Genomic DNA, 19,977 nt, shown 5'->3' with positions numbered 1-19,977 from the left:
GACTGTGAAAATCAATCCCCTGGTGGGTTGTAGGGACTGTGAAAATCATTCCCCTGGTGGGTTGTTGGGACTGTGAAAATCAATCCCCTGGTGGGTTGTAGGGACTGTGAATATCAATCCCCTGGTGTGAAAATCAGTCCCCTGGTGTGAAAATCAGTCCCCTGGTGGGTTGTAGGGACTGTGAAAATCAATCCCCCGGTGTGAAAATCAGTCCCCTGGTGTGAAAATCAGTCCCCTGGTGGGTTCACAGGGACTGTGAAAATCAATCCCCTGGTGTGAAAATCAGTCCCCTGGTGGGTTGTAGGGACTGTGAAAATCAATCCCCTGGTGTGAAAATCAGTCCCCTGGTGGGTTCACAGAGACTGTGAATATCAATCCCCTGGTGTGAAAATCAGTCCCCTGGTGTGAAAATCAGTCCCCTGGTGTGAAAATCAATCCCCTGGTGGGTTCACAGAGACTGTGAATATCAATCCCCTGGTGTGAAAATCAGTCCCCTGGTGGGTTCACAGAGACTGTGAATATCAATCCTCTGGTGTGAAAATCAGTCCCCTGGTGTGAAAATCAGTCCCCTGGTGGGTTCACAGGGACTGTGAAAATCAATCCCCTGCTGTGAAAATCAATCCCCTGGTGGATTCACAGAGACTGTGAATATCAATCCCCTGGTGTGAAAATCAGTCCCCTGGTGGGTTCACAGAGACTGTGAATATCAATCCCGTGGTGGGTTCACAGGGACTGTGAAAATCAGTCCCCTGGTGGGTTCACAGAGACTGTGAATATCAATCCCCTGGTGGGTTGTAGGGACTGTGAAAATCAGTCCCCTGGTTGGTTGTAGGGACTGTGAAAATCAATCCCCTGGTGGGTTGTAGGGACTGTGAAAATCAATCCCCCGGTGGGTTCACAGAGACTGTGAAAATCAATCCCCTGGTGGGTTGTAGGGACTGTGAAAATCAGTCCCCTGGTGGGTTGTAGGGACTGTGAAAATCAATCCCCTGGTGGGTTCACAGAGACTGTGAAAATCAATCCCATGGTGGGTTGTAGGGACTGTGAAAATCAGTCCCCTGGTGGGTTGTAGGGACTGTGAAAATCAATCCCCTGGTGGGTTGTAGGGACTGTGAAAATCAGTCCCTTGGTGGGTTGTAGTGACTGTGAAAATCAATCCCCTGGTGGGTTGTAGGGACTGTGAAAATCAATCCCCTGGTGGGTTCACAGAGACTGTGAAAATCAATCCCCTGGTGGGTTGTAGGGACTGTGAAAATCAGTCCCCTGGTGGGTTGTTGGGACTGTGAAAATCAATCCCCTGGTGGGTTGTAGGGACTGTGAAAATCAATCCCCTGGTGGGTTCACAGAGACTGTGAAAATCAATCCCCTGGTGGGTTGTAGGGACTGTGAAAATCAATCCCCTGGTGGGTTGTAGGGACTGTGAAAATCAATCCTCTGGTGGGTTCACAGAGACTGTGAAAATCAATCCCCTGGTGGGTTGTAGGGACTGTGAAAATCAATCCCCTGGTGGGTTGTAGGGACTGTGAAAATCAATCCCCTGGTGGGTTCACAGGGACTGTGAAAATCAATCCCCTGGTGTGAAAATCAGTCCCCTGGTGGGTTCACAGAGACTGTGAAAATCAATCCCTGGTGGGTTGTAGGGACTGTGAAAATCAATCCCCTGGTGGGTTCACAGAGACTGTGAAAATCAATCCCCTGGTGGTTTCACAGAGACTGTGAAAATCAATCCCCTGGTGGGTTCACAGAGACTGTGAAAATCAATCCCCCGATGGGTTGTAGGGACTGTGAAAATCAGTCCCCTGGTGTGAAAATCAATCCCCTGGTGGGTTCACAGAGACTGTGAATATCAATCCCCTGGTGTGAAAATCAGTCCCCTGGTGGGTTCACAGAGACTGTGAATATCAATCCCCTGGTGGGTTCACAGGGACTGTGAAAATCAGTCCCCTGGTGGGTTCACAGAGACTGTGAATATCAATCCCCTGGTGTGAATATCAATCCCCTGGTGTGAAAATCAGTCCCCTGGTGTTAAAATCAGTCCCCTGGTGGGTTCACAGGGACTGTGAAAATCAATCCCCTGGTGTGAAAATCAATCCCCTGGTGGGTTCACAGAGACTGTGAATATCAATCCCCTGGTGGGTTGTAGGGACTGTGAAAATCAGTCCCCTGGTGGGTTGTAGGGACTGTGAAAATCAATCCCCTGGTGGGTTGTAGGGACTGTGAAAATCAATCCCCCGGTGGGTTCACAGAGACTGTGAAAATCAATCCCCTGGTGGGTTGTAGGGACTGTGAAAATCAGTCCCCTGGTGGGTTGTAGGGACTGTGAAAATCAATCCCCTGGTGGGTTCACAGAGACTGTGAAAATCAATCCCCTGGTGGGTTGTAGGGACTGTGAAAATCAGTCCCCTGGTGGGTTGTAGGGACTGTGAAAATCAATCCCCTGGTGGGTTGTAGGGACTGTGAAAATCAGTCCCCTGGTGGGTTGTAGGGACTGTGAAAATCAATCCCCTGGTGGGTTGTAGGGACTGTGAAAATCAATCCCCTGGTGGGTTCACAGAGACTGTGAAAATCAATCCCCTGGTGGGTTGTAGGGACTGTGAAAATCAGTCCCCTGGTGGGTTGTTGGGACTGTGAAAATCAATCCCCTGGTGGGTTGTAGGGACTGTGAAAATCAATCCCCTGGTGGGTTCACAGGGACTGTGAAAATCAATCCCCTGGTGGGTTGTAGGGACTGTGAAAATCAATCCCCTGGTGGGTTCACAGGGACTGTGAAAATCAATCCCCTGGTGGGTTGTAGGGACTGTGAAAATCAATCCCCTGGTGGGTTGTAGGGACTGTGAAAATCAATCCCCTGGTGGGTTCACAGAGACTGTGAAAATCAATCCCCTGGTGGGTTGTAGGGACTGTGAAAATCAATCCCCTGGTGGGTTGTAGGGACTGTGAAAATCAATCCCCTGGTGGGTTGTAGGGACTGTGAAAATCAATCCCCTGGTGGGTTGTAGGGACTGTGAAAATCAATCCCCTGGTGGTTTCACAGAGACTGTGAAAATCAATCCCCTGGTGGGTTGTAGGGACTGTGAAAATCAATCCCCTGGTGGGTTCACAGGGACTGTGAAAATCAATCCCCTGGTGTGAAAATCAGTCCCCTGGTGGGTTCACAGAGACTGTGAAAATCAATCCCCTGGTGGGTTGTAGGGACTGTGAAAATCAATCCCCTGGTGGGTTCACAGAGACTGTGAAAATCAATCCCCTTGTGGTTTTACAGAGACTGTGAAAATCAATCCCCTGGTGGGTTCACAGAGACTGTGAAAATCAATCCCCCGATGGGTTGTAGGGACTGTGAAAATCAGTCCCCTGGTGTGAAAATCAATCCCCTGGTGGGTTCACAGGGACTGTGAAAATCAATCCCCCGATGGGTTGTAGGGACTGTGAAAATCAGTCCCCTGGTGGGTTGTAGGGACTGTGAAAATCAATCCCCTGGTGTGAAAATCAATCCCCCGGTGGGTTCACAGGGACTGTGAAAATCAATCCCCCGGTGGGTTCACAGGGACTGTGAAAATCAGTCCCCTGGTGTGAAAATCAATCCCCCGGTGGGTTCACAGGGACTGTGAAAATCAGTCCCCTGGTGTGAAAATCAGTCCCCTGGTGGGTTCACAGGGCAGCTTTAGGGAACACATCACTGTATTACCCACTATCCTGGGAGTTTCCATTGACTGGATTGAACTGCATCTGCCTTGTACATAGCATAGCTACATGAGGTGTGAAATCCTGCTGCGAGGGACCCACCTCCCGATTTCACAAATCCTAACCAGCGTCAATAATGCTCAAGTCAGGAGTGCAATAGATTTACTGGGATGAATGCAGCTTCAACAACACTGAGAAAGCTCAGCCACATACGGGGCAGAGCTGTCTATTTGATAGACACACCATCCACTAACTCCACCACTGACACAGTACCAACTTCAGGAAGCACTGCAGCACAGGTAAGGGCAGAGAAAACAAGGAGCACCAGCCCTAGAAATCGTTCTCCAAACCACATACTGTCCTGACTGTTTCTAAACCGACACTGGAACTCTCTCCTTAACAACATTGTCGGTTTATCCACACCTACTCAACTGTGCCTCACTATCTTCCCAGGGACACCTTGGAATGGGTAAGTAAATGCTGCCTCAGACTGTAAAGCTCACATCCCTTCAGTAGATATTATTTTTAAATTGGAGTGTTAATGATATCTTGACAAACTGTTCCAGCAAGTCTCCTGCTGTGTCTCAAATCTGCACTGAGCCACTCAAATTAACGTGAAAATCCTGAACTTTCAGACAAATTTTGGCCTCTTCCATTCTCACTGCATGCTGACGTGGGCCCCTCCACAGAGTTAGGCAGCAGAGCACTCACTTCCCACACTTTCTCTTCAGTGAACTCATGATTCCGTCATTATCAATGGAGAGGGGTCAATTTCAAAACAGGTAATTATATTTTGTGGAATTTAACCTTTCCTTGAATTTTGAAAATACATCACACTAGGGTATAGAGACTTCTAAAAGGGAAAAACATTAAACTTTAATTCAGCCTAAAACTAAAGACACAGAGAAGGAACGAGCTGACATCCTACATTCGGACTTGCAGAAACTAACGTTGAAGTTAAAAGATAGAAATCCGAAGGTATGCAAAATTACTGAAAAGAAGATTCAGCAGATTAGTGAATGGCTGAAAACATGACTCAGGAGGAAGAACAATGGCCCAGTATTGTTACCTGTCCTGTGCAGGGCTCACCTGTTCAGAATAGGTTGGTTGAACTTTAACAGGGCTCAGCTCAGTGTCCTAGTGGAGAGATTCACTCCTTTGGTGAGGGAATATTTAAACTAAATTGACAATTGTATGAACTCCAACATAAGGTAGTAGATAGGAGAAATAAGAAGAATGTTGAAATAGAGATGGTAAATATCACCAGAACAGGAAGAGGTACACTGTCACTGTCAATAAGACCAAGGAACTGATAGTAGACTGTAGGAGATGGACACCAGAGATCCACGAGCCAGTAGTCAACAGCGGATCAGAGGTGGAAAGGATCAGTAACTTTAAATTCCTGAGTGTTATTATCTCAGAGGACCTGTCCTGGACCTATCATGTAAATATAATTGCAAAGAAAGCACGACAGCGCCTCTACTTCCTCAGGAGTCTGGAGAGGTTTGGCGTGTCATCAGAAACCTTGGCCAACTTCTATAGATGTGTGGTGGAAAGTGTGCTGATTGGCTGCATTATGGTTTGGTATTAGAATACCAATGCCTTTGAGTGGAAAATCCTACAAAAGGTGGTGGATTCAGCCCAGCACATCATGGGTAGAACCTAACCAACCATTGAGCATATCGACATGAAACATTGTCATTGTAAGGGATTAAGGAGGAAATGTAACATCTATCATCCAAAAGATCCTCATCACACAGGCCATGCTCTTTTCTCACTGCTGCCATCAATAAGGTATAGGAGCCTCAGGACTCACATAATCAGGTTCAATAACAGTTACTAACCCCCAACCATCAGGCTGTTGAACAAAAGGGGATAACTACACTCATTTAAGGACTCTTTTATCTTGTTAGTTCATGCTCGGTATTTATTGCTATTTATTTATCATCTGCACCAGTTTGTTTACAGTTTACAGTTCTTGATGTTTACAATCTGCAGATCCTGTTTACAGTTACATAGATTTGCTAAGTATGCCTGCAGAAAAAGAATCTCGGGGTTGTATGTGGTCTGATAATAAATTTTACTTTGAACTTAGTAGAAGCAGATGAAGCGGGACTGCAAAGGAAAAGAAAATGGCTTTTGCAAACAAGAGAAAATCTGCAGCTACTGGAAATCCAAGCCACATACAGTATGTAAAATGCTGGAGAACCTCAGCAGGCCAGGCAGCATCTGTGGAAAAGGTTGTCGACGTTGGGCCAAATCCCTGCAACAGGACTGAAGTAAAAAAGCTGAGGAGTATATTTAAAAATGGCTTTTAAATAATTTAATGTAACCACTGAATATAGTTGAGTGTCACCTGTGATTATGATTCAGTTGCAATAACTGAAACATGGTTAATTTAAGGGCAAGACCAGGCAACCAGTATTCCAATATACAAGATGCTCAGAGGTAGGATGAGTGGGACTGAGTCAGGGTAAAACGGATCCAAATATTGGTGCATAAGATTTAAATAGACCAAAGGATGACCTTTCAGTCCAGTGCATGTACATTTCCATGAAAGGGTGTTGTAAGGAATCAAAGAAGGTTCCCCGGATAAACATAAAGGGTGAGAAAATGACCAGAGCAGAAAATACATTGTACAACAACCCTGATCAGAAACAGAATTAATGTAGTAAATTGACAGAGTAAGTGAAAACATAAGACTAATCAAAAGAAAAATTGAGAAGTACGAGGCACTCACAATAATAAGAAATTCAATACTTCCCTGCAAATTTAGTAAGGGATTAAGGAGGAAATGTTAAGGCTCATAAAAGATATGAACATTGATCTATGCATAGAGGTAGGGATCCCAAACAAAACTAGGACATTGACGAAATATTAGATGCTTTTGGAATTCTTTTCCCCTTCACCTCTGCCTCCTTCACCTTAACCGTAACTTCTCCTCTACCTCTTCCTTCGTGGCCTCCATCTCCACAACCAAAGATTTTAAAAAGGCTATTGAAAGATTTTAAACTGTTTTCCAACTTTGAATTATTAATCATTTCTTTCTTCTGCACTCTCTAGTCCTCTTCAACAGATGATTTGAGTTCTACCTCTCCCTCTAATAGACACACTTCAATGCTACTGTTCCACTTTCTTTCTTAATCATTTTTGGTGCTCTGGGGAGACATTGTTGGTCCTGCTGCTCTCCTGTCCTTGGTTCTCCACTACCAGATGGCACTGTGAACATCTCATAGCATGAACTCAACTGAACTGAGGTATTGAAATAAGTCTCACCAGTGAGCTAGACCGTGAGGTTTCCTGCTCCATGAACATTCAGCACAATAAATCCAACAATTCAGGTACCTGACTGAACAATTTCTGAAACAGGCTTGTCTTGCACGTGAGCCATGTGTCCAAGGACGGAGAAGATGGAAAATCCAGCAAACACACTTGTGGCACAATTCACAACACAGACAGTGATGGTGTCTCTGTAACAGTTGTTGTGGAACTTGTTGTAGGATGAGAGGGTTATTAAGGTGCCAGAACCCACTGCTAGTGAATAGAATATTTGTGTTGAGGCATCTTTCCAGACCTGGGGAACATAAGGTAGAATTATTTATTTTATTTTTCAATACAGTGCAATGTAGGCCACAGCATCCAGCAACCATGTGATCTCTGTTCCACAGGCCAATAGCAGAACATCCTTCAGGAAGGTGAACCATTGCAAAGAGTCAGGTCACGATAATGTACCTGGTTGCATACTGAAAACCCATGCTGACCAACTGTCTGGAGTGATCAAAGCCATCAATATTATCATCCAAGTCATCGACATAACATAAAAAGAATCGGTCCCATCACAGACCCCTAGTCACTGGCATCTAGCCAGAAAAGGCTCCCTTTATTCCCATTCTTTACCTCCCACCAAGCAGAGACTGTTCTATCCATGCCAGAATCTTTCCTGTAATACCAGGGGCTCCTAGCTTGTTAAACAGCCTCATGTGTGGCTCCTTGTCAAAGACCTTCTGAAAACCCAAGTACACACCATCCACTAATTCTCCTTTGTCTATCCTGCTTGTTATTTCTTCAAAGAATTCCAACAGATTTGTCTGGCAAGATTTTCCCTTGAGGAAACCATGCTGACTACAGCCTATTTTATCATGTGCATCCAAGTACCCTGAACACACACCCTTAAAAATCAACTCTAACATCTTCCCAACTGCTATAGGTCACACTAACTGGCCTATAATTTTTTTTTTCATCTCCTATCTCCCTTCTTGAAGAGTGGAGTGACATTTGCAGTTTTCTCTGTCTTCCGCACCCATTCTAAAATCTAATGATTCTTGAAAGATCATTACTAATGCCTCTAGTCTCTTCAGCCACCTCTTTCAGAACTCTGGGGTGTACACCATCTGGTCCAGGTGACTTATCCACCTTCAGACTTTTCAGTTTCCAAAGAACGTTCCTCTAGTAATGGTAAATTCACATACTTTATGACCCTTGATATGAAGAATTCAGAGAACCTTTAATTTGTCAGCCTGTTATCAGTAAAAGGGAAAATTGTTGGAATCCATTTGATAAGATGTAAAATGGAATACCTTGTAAACAAACAGACTGAGCAGAGTTAACATGAATTCATGAAGGAAAATAATGTTTGACTTATCAATTGGAGTTATTTGAATATGTGGCCCATGGAAATATACGAGGTATTATCATGCGTTTAGATTTTTAGAAGGCTTTCAATAAGTCCCACAAAGGAGGATTGTTTTCAAGATTAGAGCTCATGGAATTGGTTTAATTCATAAACATATATAGGGGGAATTGGTTATTAGTCAGAAAGCAAAGAGAGGTACTAAACTCAAGCTATTCTGCAGATGCGGGGAACCCAAAGTATCACACACAAAATGTTGGAGGAACTCAGCAAGTCAGGCAGTGTCTATGGAAATGAATAAGCCGTCGATGTTTTGGACTGAGATTCTTCATCAGGCTGACAGGTTGTGAAGAGTGAGGTACCATGAAGATCAGTGCTTGGATCTCAGCTATTCACATTCTGTATTAACAATCTGGCCTGAGGAATCAAGTCTGAATGTAGTGGGATTGTGAATATGAAGAATAATGTAAAATGGAAATGGATCAGCTGAGTTAGTGAATGAGAACAACACTGGTGGAGTGTAATGTGAGGACATCCATGTTCGTGCACAGAATGTAAAACAGAGTGTCTGGTAAATGATACACACAAAATGCTGGTGGAACACAGCAGGCCAGGCAGCATCTATAAGGAGAAGCACTGTCAGGATGAAGGGTCTCGGTCCAAAACGTCAGCAGTGCTTCTCCTTATAGATGCTGCCTGTCCTGCTGTGTTCCACCAGCATTTTGTGAGTTTTGTTTGAATTTCCAGCATCTGCAGATTTCCTCGTGTTTGGTCTGGTAAATGATAATAGATTTGGTAGTACTGATGTTCAAAGGGCCCTGGGTTTCCTTGTATAAGTTACTAAATGTCAACATGAAGATGTGGCAAGCAGTTAGGAAAACAAAATTTTTACCTTTATTATAAGCAGGATTAATCACTGATTCACTGTGAAGAGCACTACACAATTTCCATCTCCCTTTGACTGTACCTTGCAGAACAAAATAACAAGCAATGGAACTGACAGTGAGGTCCTGTTCACAACTCTACACCTGTGGGTGTTGATCCAGTACTCAGTGTTCCATTCTGTTCCAATGTTACAAAATGAAGTGATCCATATGAGAAATGTCATTGTTTCTTGCCCCACTTCCCTCTATCCCATCTAACTCTATCTTATCTCTTCCAACACGTCTTTCCTCTCACGTTCTGCCTACTAACACTGTTAGTAAAGACTATTAACTAATCCAACAGACATCACCAAAAGGTCCCTATTATAATTGCATTTTGTTTTACAGATACAAATTACTTTGATTTGAACCAAAATGTTAAAGCTGCAACTGGATTTTAAATTTTGTTTTCAATTACTTCTAAAAGGGTAAAATGAAACATAAATAATTGAATTGAAAAACAGATCTTTAGTTCTGTGTATTAGCCTAGTAGGTTTACCTCAGCATCTGCCAGCTTTGAGAAGTCTGATTGGCTTCCAATGTAGAATTCAATCCCTTTCTGGGCTCCCTCCAGGGTCAGTCCTCGGATCAGAAGTACGGTCAGAACCACATACGGGAATGTTGCAGTGAAATAAACCACCTGAGTGTGCAGAGGGGAGGTTAGCTTGTCTGGTGTTGCTGGTTCAACACCATTGAATTCAATCAAAGAGCTTAATAAAAGGATTGTAATCAAAGCAGAGAATGAAGCAAAAAAATAATTGGATGACAATTAACCACATGGAATGAATATTTAGCAACAGTCTGCAGAATCAGTTAAATTTATATGGCAGTGTTTTATTCTAACTTTCGTATCTTGTCTACAATTAAGTGACATTGATAAAGTGGAAAGTAGATCATAATGTAATAAATATATTGCTCACAGGTTTCTGTTCTATTTTTGTTATTCAGACTAATCATATGTCCTTATAATGAAACCTTGACCTGAATCTATTCAATCACTTGACCGGCCCTGACCAGCCTTCTAGTATCTGAAGGTCTTAGAGTGAGAAGCTTTTTCCAAAGGTTTGGGAAGTTCTTGCTGTTCTTTCAGTCAGAAGATCTTCAGATGGCACCTGTAGCTCATGTATTAGGATTTTACTTTCTCAACTCACAAAGTAATGTTAACATCTCCAGGCCACCTCATAAATTGTTCTAGAAATCTGTACTGATCACTAAGCTTTGGCTCCACTCACCACTGGTCATTTTACCTTTCCAGAAGATTTGATTCCTTTGGACAAGGTAGCTCCAACGATCAGCCAGGCCAGAATCAGGCAAAGGGCCACATGCCAGACTATTCCCCCTGTCTCATCTATTGACTTTGACCGTTGTAAAACATTTTTACTGAATAAGATGACAAGAGGGAGAATGTTACATCTAAGGTAAGTTACAAATTGTAATTTTTTGAAAAAACTATAAAAACATTCAATCAATCAATTAGATTTGTTTAAAATTCAATTTAAAATGCATCAAGTGTAAAAGCCTTGAAAGATAGCCAAAGAGAGTAGCAAGATTTAAACAAATGAAGATGAAGACAGTGAAGAGGAAAGGAAAAGCAGAACATAGGAGTTGGGGCAGCAAGAATCATAAAAATTATAATGGGAGCTTCAGGGGATATTAAAAAGGAAAATAATAGCAGGTTGTAATCTGGCTCCTTGACTGAGACAAGAAATTATATTGAGAAATTATTAAAACACAGAAAAATTAACTAAATATTTTGCATCTGTTTTCACAGAAGATATGGAAACACTGCTGCAAATAGTGGGGACAACGTGTCTGGAGTAAATGAGGAATTAATGAAAATAGCATTAATAAAATAAATAGTATGGGAGATAATAATGGAGTGGAAAACTGACAAATCGCCAAACCTGATCAGATGCATCCATGGAATTTGTAAGAGCCAGTTAAACTGTGTGGAATTTCTGAGAGTTAAACCCCTCCCAATGTCTATTCCTAACGGAGATGAAGCGAAACTAGATTTAGAGATGAAGAAGCAGCCCCATTTTAGTGGAGACCTTTACTTCCCACAACTTCACCTCCTGTGGTTGCCACATAATTTCAGGTGAACCCTTGCTGCTGTGACTTACACCAAGCTCCTGTGACCCACAGACTGGATCATAATCCAATAGCTCTTCTCCTTTCACGGTTGTGGGCAGGATTCTAATTAATGCCAGCTGTTCTCAGCTGGTAAAATTCGGGCCTGAGGTTGCTGAGATAAAAGTCATGATGGTGACTGCTGGCTGGACACAGAACGTCATGTTAATGAAGAGCTGCAGCATAAACTTTAGCAAACACTTGCACTGGACCAATGTGTAGGTGTAGTCCTATTTTCTAACACTCACTGATTAAACAAACACAAACTGCTGTAAGAATAACCATGGTACCTTTTCCCCATAGATACAGCCTGGCCTGCTGAGTTCCTCCAGCATTTTGTGTACATTGCTCGGATTTCTAGCATCTGCAAGTTTCCCTTGTTTGTGATAACAATAGCCACTCTTGTTTCCAGTAAGTTCCTCAGATCAAGACGTTGAGCAAAACAGTATTCATTACAAGAACAAATCTAAATTGACATTAACATATGAGCATTGTAACATTTGCAAACTCTAATGATGAATCTTTTACTAAAGGAGAACTAAAGTCAAAACATTTCAAATTTTCTTTACATAAGTGCAATTGAATTTAGAAGTGGCAGATGGAGTTCAACCCAGAGAGGTGTGAAGATTCACTTTGGAAGGAAGAATTTGAAAAAGGAATGCAGGATTCATGAAAGGATTCCTTGTAGTCTGGAGGAACAGAGGGACATTGGGGTCCACATCTGCTAATTCCTCAAAGTTGCTGTGCAACTTCATAAGGTTCTTAAGAAGGCGTGTGGTATATTGGTTTTCATTGGTCGGGTGATCGATCAAGGGCCATGAGGTCATGTTACAGCTCTATAACACCCTGGCTAGACCATACATGGAATATTGTGTGCAGCTCTGGTCACCTCATTACAGGAAGGACATGGAAGCTTTAAAGAGGGTGCTGAGGAATTTCAGCAGGATGCTGCTTGGAATGGAGACCATTTCTTATGAAAACTGGGCTTTCTTTCTTTGGACCAAAGGAGAATGAAAGGTGACTTGATTGAGATGCACAAGATGATAAGAGATGTAAATTGAATGGACAGCCAGAGAATTTACAGTACAGCAAAATGGTGCTGGTTTCTGCAGCAATTTACTTACTCCCAGTATTGCTCCATGGGACCCTGATGAGGAATGTGGATTTCGTATCCACTGGAACAAGTTTTGTTGTTTGTGTACAACCATGTTGTATTAACAATTTCAAAATATCCGTTTTCCAGAGTGAAGTTGCAGAGCGCATCTAGAAAATGTGGATTGTGATTTAGAAGAAAATTTCTTGGGGAATACAGATGCATTTCTAGTTTAATGATCTGGAACATTGTGCAGTCTCAATGAATCCAGTCTTTTGTATCAGGTGACTGAGACATAAGGGATGATGAGGTCCAATGTAATACAGAGGAGCAGCATCTCATCTTCCATCTCGGCACACTGCTTCTAATTAAATGCAACCAAGATTTCAACAGATTCATGTAACTCATTCTTACTGTCTTATCACAAATGGCCACTTCTCCTTAGGTCTCTAATCTATAATGTTGGCTCGTTATGTTTTTTTTTACTTAGCGTGATTGGACCAACTCAACATTCCTGCAGGCTTTGCACTTCAAAGCATTTCCATAACTTTGTCTTGATTTTTCCAATTGCTTTCATTTCATAGATTTAAGTTTCTTCCCTCATGTAATTTCTCCCTTCATAAACTCATCAACAGCTAAACTCCATGCCAACCTGGCCTCATCTATCAGAAATCTTCTCTTTGTCCTTTCTATTCCCTTCTGCAACTTGTTTACTCTCCTTCCTAGTTCTGAAGAAAATCTTTGACATGAAAGTTTAAATCTGACTCATTTTCCATAGATGCTGCCTGAACCGAGGGGTGCTTCTAACATTCTGTTTTTGATGAATAAACTTTTCTCAAGCTTCCAGCCAAGTACAGGTACTGATTATACCTTAAGTTTCTATGACAAACTCTGCCATCTTCTTCAGGGATGATGCCTGGGCATGTCTAGTCCAGTGCTATTTATACCCATTAATCTGGCCCTCCTGATTGGTTAGTCCTCATCCAATCAGGTTTCTGCTCCCCACCTTGTTTACAAACAAATTCCAACTCTTCTTGGAGCATGACCTTCATCTTTGTTAAAACATGGAGTGATTCTTTCTACTTTGATTAACCATGTAAAAACTATTTTGGACCAGGAGAGTCTCCCCAAGGAAATAAGATAATTACATATGACCATAAGACCATAACACATAGGAGCAGAATTAGGCTATTTGGCCCATTCAGTCTGTAAGGAGTTTCTCCGTACTCCCTGTGACCAAGTGGGCTTCGTCTAGGTGCTCTGGTTTCCTCTCACAGCCGAAAGGTGTACTGTTTGGTAGGTTAATTGGTCATCGTTAATTGTCCCATGATTAGACCATAACACATTTGAGCAGAATTAGGCCATCTGGCCCATTGAGGCTGCTCCGCCTTTTAATCATGGCTGATTCTTTTATTCTCCTCCTGAACCCCATTTCCTGGCCTTCTCCCTGTAAACTTTGATGCTATGTCCAATCAAGAACCTATCAATCTTTGCCTTAAATACACCTAATGACCTGGCCTCCACAGCTGTATGTGGCAACAAATTCCACAAATTCACCCTGCTCTGGCTAAAGAAATTTCTTCACATCTCTGTTTTGAAAGGGTGGCTCCCTATCCTGAGGCTGTGCCCTTTTGTTCTAGACTCTCCCACCATGGGAAACATCCTTTCCACATCTACTCTGTCTAGGCCTTTCAACATTTCAAAGGTTTCAATGAGATCACCCCTCATCCTTCTGAATTACGGAGTATAGACCCAGAGCCATCAAACATTCCTCGTATGATAACCCTTTCATTTTTGGAATCATCCTTGTGAACCTCCTCAGGACCATCTCTAATGCCAGCACATCTTTTCTAAGATGAGGGGCCAAAAACTGTTCGCAATATTCAAGGTGAGACCTCAGCAGTGCCTGAAAAAGCCTCAGCATCACATCCTTGCTCTTGTATTCTTGACCTTTTGAAATGAATGCTAACACCGCATTTCCCTTCCTCACCACCGACTCAACCTGCAAATTAAACTTCAGGGTATTCTGCACAAGGAGCTCTGCATCTTCGATTCCTGGATTTCCTCCCCATTTAGAAAATAGTGTGCACATCTATTTCTACAACTACAGTGCATCTCCAGGCATTTTCCAACATTGAATTTCATTTGTCACTTTATTGCCGATTCTCCTAATCTAAGTTCTTCTGCATCCTACCTGTTTCCTCAACACTACCTGCCCCTCCACCAATCTTCATATCATCTGCAAACTTGGCAACAAGGCCATCTATTCCATCATATAAATTATTTATATACAGCACAAAAAGAAGTGGTCCCAACACCGACCCTGCTGAACACCACTAGTCATTGGCAGCCAACCAGAAAAGGATCCTTTTATTCCCACTCACTGTCTCCTACCAATCAGCCAATGCTCTAACCATGTTAGTAACTTTCCTGCAATACCATGGGCCCTTAACTTGGTAAGCAACCTCATGTGTGGCACCTTGTCAAAGGCCTTCTGAAAGTCCAAATATACAACATCCACTGCATCCCCTTTATCTATCTTACTTGTAATCCCCTCAAAGAATTCCAACAGGTTCCTGAAGGAAACCATGCTGACTTTGTACTGTCTTGTCCTGTGTCACCAAGTACTCCATCACCTCATCCTTAACAATTGACTCTAACATCTTCCCAACCACTGAGGTCAGGCTAACTGGTCTATAATTTACTTTCTGCTGCCTTCCTCCTTTCTTAAAGAGTGGAGTAACATTTGCAGTTTTCCAGTCCTCTGGCACCATGCCAGAGTCCAATGATTTTTGAAAGATTATTTCTAATGCCACCACACTCTCTAATGCTACCTCTTTCAGACCCCTAGGGTGAAGTTCATCTGGACCAGGTGACTTATGTACCTTTAGGCCTTTCAGCTTTTTGAGCATCTTCTCCTTTGTGACAGTAACTGTGCCTACTTCTCTTCCTTCATACACTACACCATCAGGCACACTGCTAGTGTCTTCCACAGTGAAAACTGATGCAAAATACTCATTTAGTTCATCAGCCATCTCCTTGTCCTGTTACTGTTTCTCCTGCCTGCCTCATTTTCTAGTGGTCCTATATCAGCTCTGATTTCTCTTTTATTTTTAACATACTTGAAAAAAACTTTTGCTGTCCACTTTGATATTATTTGCTAGCTTGCTTTCATATTTAATGATTTTTTTAGTTGTTCTCTGTAGGTTTTTAAAAACTTCCTAATCCTCTCTCTTCCCACTAATTTTTGCCCTTTCTTTAGCTTTTACAATAGCTTTGACTTCCCTTGTCAGCCAAGGTTTTAGCTATTTTACTATTTGAGTATTTCTTCATCTTTGGAATACACGTGTCCTGTACCTTCCTCTTTTTTTTCCCCAGAAATGCGCACCATTGCTGCTCTGCTGACATCCCCATCAGCAACATGTTCCAATTTACTTTGGCCAACTCCTCTTTCATACCACTGTAATTTCCCTTACTCCACTGAAATGCTGTTACACCAGACTTTACTATCAAATTTCAAGGTGAACACAATCATATCGTGATTACTGGTTCCTAAGGATTCCTTTACCTCAAGCTCCCTAATCGCCTCCAGTTCATTACATAACACCCAATCCAGTATAGCTGATCCCCTAGTAGGCTCAATGACAAACTGCTCTAAAAAGCTATCTCTTAGGCATTCAACAAACCCACTCTCTTGAGATCCACTACCAACATGATTTTAGCAATTGACCTGCATGTTAAAATCTCCCATGACTTACATAAGTTTGTCCTTTTGACACACCTTTTCTGTCTCCTGTTGTAACCTGTGGTCCTCCTCCCAGCCACTGTTGGGAAGCCTGCATATAATTGCCATATAACTGCCCTTGCAGTTTCTTGACTCAACCCACAAGGATTCACCATCTTCCGATCCCATGTCACATCTTTCTACTGATTTGATGCCATTCTTTACCAGTAGAGTCACACCACCCCCTCTGCCTACCTTCCTATCTCTCCGATATAACGTGTAACCTTGGACATTCTGCTCCCACAGAATGGCTAGAAGGTGAAGGACATCAACCGAGCCCTTAAAAGGGCTGACGGAAAAACCAGGAAACCTAACAATGAGGAGAAACCTGTTACTACTGTCTTTTTTCTCTATAGTTCCATGGCTTTTGAAAAGATTGCCTTTGATTGGAAGGAATACCATCCACAATCCTGTAAGGAAGTTCAAGTCACAGCTTCTGTCGGTCAAAGATGACCTGGAACTCAAGTTGGCTGGCATTTACAGGATTCCCTGTGAGCGCGGAGCTGCGTATATCTCCCTATGGGATGATTAGTGGAAACCCATAACAAGGAGCATAGGAAGTGTATCTGTTTGGGTTACCCAGAGAAATGGGTGGTGGCAGAACACTGCATTTGCAATGGATGTAGGATTGACCTCAACAGCACAAATCCACTGTATCGTGCCAATGGTTTTGGGACCGCCTGGTGAAGGAAGCCATTGAAATAAAGCTAGAGAAAAAGAATTTTAACATAGACGAAAGCCTCGTTCTAAGGAAGAACTTGAATTTGATTGTACACATGGTAGGTGAGTGGAAACCTGATTGGACAAGGACTATCAGGAGGAACAGACTACAGGGGTATAAATAGCACCAGACCTGACAAGCCCAGTAATCAGCCCTGAAGAAGATGTGAGAGTTTGTCATTGAAACATCGGTTATAATTGATACCTCCTGTACCTGGCTGGAAGCCCAAGAAGAGTTTATTTGTCATATACACCAGGAAAGTATTAGATCCTTTTTCATTCTGTGTTTTTATTGCAAACTTTCAGCATTTGAGGGTCTTTTTATTTTTCAGGAGCTGTGGATGATGCCTGACTCCTTTTCTCTTATTGTATCACAGCACACATTTAGTAATTTGTCAGAAACTTCATTACATGAAGATGGAAATGTTCAGAAGCAGGGGCCAACTGCTGATGCACAGAGGCAAATCATAAACTGCAAATTGTCTCTTCTAATACTAGAGTGAGATTCGAGGGAGCACTGTCCCCTTGACTGTTCTCCAAGTGGGAAACTCCAGGGAAATTGGTGGAAACCTCCAAACCCAGGCTGGGCAGTGTCTATAAAACCCTCCTGACACAGAACTAATGGCCTTATCAGCTGCAGTAAAAGAAGAATGAGGTCACAATTTGTCATTTGATGGAAAACACCATACATTCTGAAGGCAATATTGTAAAGAAATGCAACTTGAATTCTTAGATTATGATCACATTTGTGATAATTCTTTAAGCACCACTGAGTATCGGCCATCACCCACACACTCAGTCAGCAAAACAAGGTCAGACATTGAACCAGTGTCAGAATGTTTCAGCCTTCATTTTCTCAATTATTCAGACAGACAGATTGAAAGATTAATATTTGCTTTAAACCATTACACAGTGGATGTTAACACAGTACCTCTGGGTGTCCTGCTGCAGATTTCATCTGCTCCCCACCAGCTGAAGCAGTCTGCCCACGGCAGAGGGGATTGGAAGGAGACAAACAGATAATACAGGCTGTAGGCAATGATGCAGTTGTAGGTAATGTGTACTAATGTGAGCAGAAGGACCATAGCAATCCCCACACCTTCAGACAGAGCAAAAAACAGGTATTTTCTTTAGACACGATCTGAAAGAAATCTTACAAGTTCAGCTAGTTTCACAGTTTGTTTTAACAAGAGCCCCATTTTAATTGAGCTGTGTTCAGTACGAATGCCTCAGATGCCCTTTAACTGCACAAAATCACACTGCTTGGAAACACTTGAGGTCAGTGTCTTTGAGTCTTTGATACTCTATGTGGGATATATGTACATTGTTATAGTTGATGTTAATTTTGAGTAATATGCAGGATTTGCACAAAAGCTCTAAATTTGAGGAAGAACTTTGAAGGGAAAAGATAAGGCTGAACAAAATGAATGGGCTGAGCTGTTTGCAGGAAAACCCATGGAAATTTTCATAGATGCTAAGGGCTATGTGTAAGCAAACCAGTCAAGAGGGAAAGTAAAAAACAACCTGCTGGAGAACTCAGCAGATCAAGCACCATCTGTGTGGGAGAAGCAATGCTAGCAGCTCAGGTTGAGACCCTTCACCAAACTGGAGGTCATGGATAAATAATCTTCTGATAGATTTTATAAAGTTACCAATTCCCATGGTTATCTTGACTTTACCTCCTCCCACCCTATCTGCTGTAAAAGCCCCTTTCTCAGTTCCTTCACCTCCACCGCATCTGTTCCCTGGATAAGGCTTTCCTTGCCAGGACATTAGAGATGTCCTCCTTCTCCAATGAATGGTGTTGCTCTTCCTCCAGCATTGATGCTACTCTGTATCTCCTCAATTTCCTGGACATCTGCACTAACCACACCTTCCCGTTGCCTTAACAGTGATAAAGGTACTCTTGTCCTCACCTGCCACCTCATAAGCTTCCACATCCAATACATAATTCTCCGCAACTTCTGCCATTTTCTTTTGCCCTCCCCTTTCCCTCATCCTCCATTCCGCACTCTGGTGCCCTTCTTACCTCTTCTCTTCCCCTCAGCTGCTTACCACCTCCCACAGTGACCCCGCCCCCTTTCCTTTCTCCTCTTCTATTAGGTTCCTTCTTCTTCAGCCCTTTACCTTTACCACCTATCACTTCCCAGCTTCTTCATTCTTCAGGCCTTTAAACAGAAGCCAAAGGTCTTTCCCCACTTGGGCTGGCGCTGGGAAGTTCAGCAGTAGAGAGCCCTTGGAAAGGGCTGTTCTTTATTAAGTAAGATCAAGCTTTCCTTTTACACCCTTCAATCCCTCGGAATCCAATTACCCATCCCTCATTGCCTTTCCCCACCCAAAGACAAGTAACCACTGATACTTGAAGACAAATCTCTCTCAAGGCAATGCTAGTGATCCACTTTGAGAGATTTTGGAGGAAATTCTCAGTTTGTCCACAACCCTGGACCTGCCAAGCAGTTTTTGTGCGCAATATCTGAAATCCCCAATTCAAATATAAACATCTGTTTGAGGGTCACTTACATTGTTCATTTCCCAATATACAGTATATCTAGGCCCTTTGTTCTCCTCCAGCAGTCTGACTAAACCCCAGCTAAAGCTTCTGATTTAAACCACTGTATTGGCATTCTTCCTTTTAGCAATGAGTCCTATCCCAATCTAGAGGATTAAAATATGCAATGCAGGTTGTCTGTTCATCACAGTTCTGTGGGAGGGCCACGCTGTTGGCGGTAGCATTTTTCAAATGGGATCAAAGGAAATGATGTAAAAAACAGAATAATAAAGTAAACAGTTCACTTTCCACACAATCTTTAAACAACACCACCTGAAGAAAAACAAAAATGCTACAAATTGAATAAGAAGTAGGAAGATTACCTGATGTTGCACTTAACATCTGACTAATTTTAGAACAATGAATGTCCGTACTGTCTGTATCTGTCTTTGTAATAGTCTACAATAAATGTCAACTGGATTCAAGAGAAAGAAAACCGGATTGCTATTGACCATTTACATTGACATC

General features: G+C 42.5%; 1 protein-coding gene across 3 annotated transcripts in view; it reads right to left on the bottom strand.

The window, feature by feature from the left end:
• Positions 1 to 19,977, bottom strand: part of LOC132398268 (sodium- and chloride-dependent neutral and basic amino acid transporter B(0+)-like) — a 92,552-nt gene that overhangs the window by 68,004 nt on the left and 4,571 nt on the right. For all 3 annotated transcript variants that reach the window (XM_059977423.1, XM_059977427.1, XM_059977424.1), the window contains 5 exons: positions 17,893 to 18,060; positions 12,489 to 12,627; positions 10,482 to 10,614; positions 9,734 to 9,874; positions 7,027 to 7,255 (listed from right to left, as the gene is read on the bottom strand). In XM_059977423.1, coding sequence (XP_059833406.1) covers positions 7,027 to 7,255; positions 9,734 to 9,874; positions 10,482 to 10,614; positions 12,489 to 12,627; positions 17,893 to 18,060 — 810 coding nt within the window. The remainder of the gene's footprint in view (positions 1 to 7,026; positions 7,256 to 9,733; positions 9,875 to 10,481; positions 10,615 to 12,488; positions 12,628 to 17,892; positions 18,061 to 19,977) is intronic.

Source organism: Hypanus sabinus, chromosome 8 (assembly GCF_030144855.1).
Source record: "Hypanus sabinus isolate sHypSab1 chromosome 8, sHypSab1.hap1, whole genome shotgun sequence".
In the NCBI taxonomy this organism is placed as follows: domain Eukaryota; kingdom Metazoa; phylum Chordata; class Chondrichthyes; order Myliobatiformes; family Dasyatidae; genus Hypanus; species Hypanus sabinus.
The sequence above is the reverse complement of the archived record's forward strand: the minus strand, read 5'-3'. Positions and strand labels throughout refer to the sequence as shown.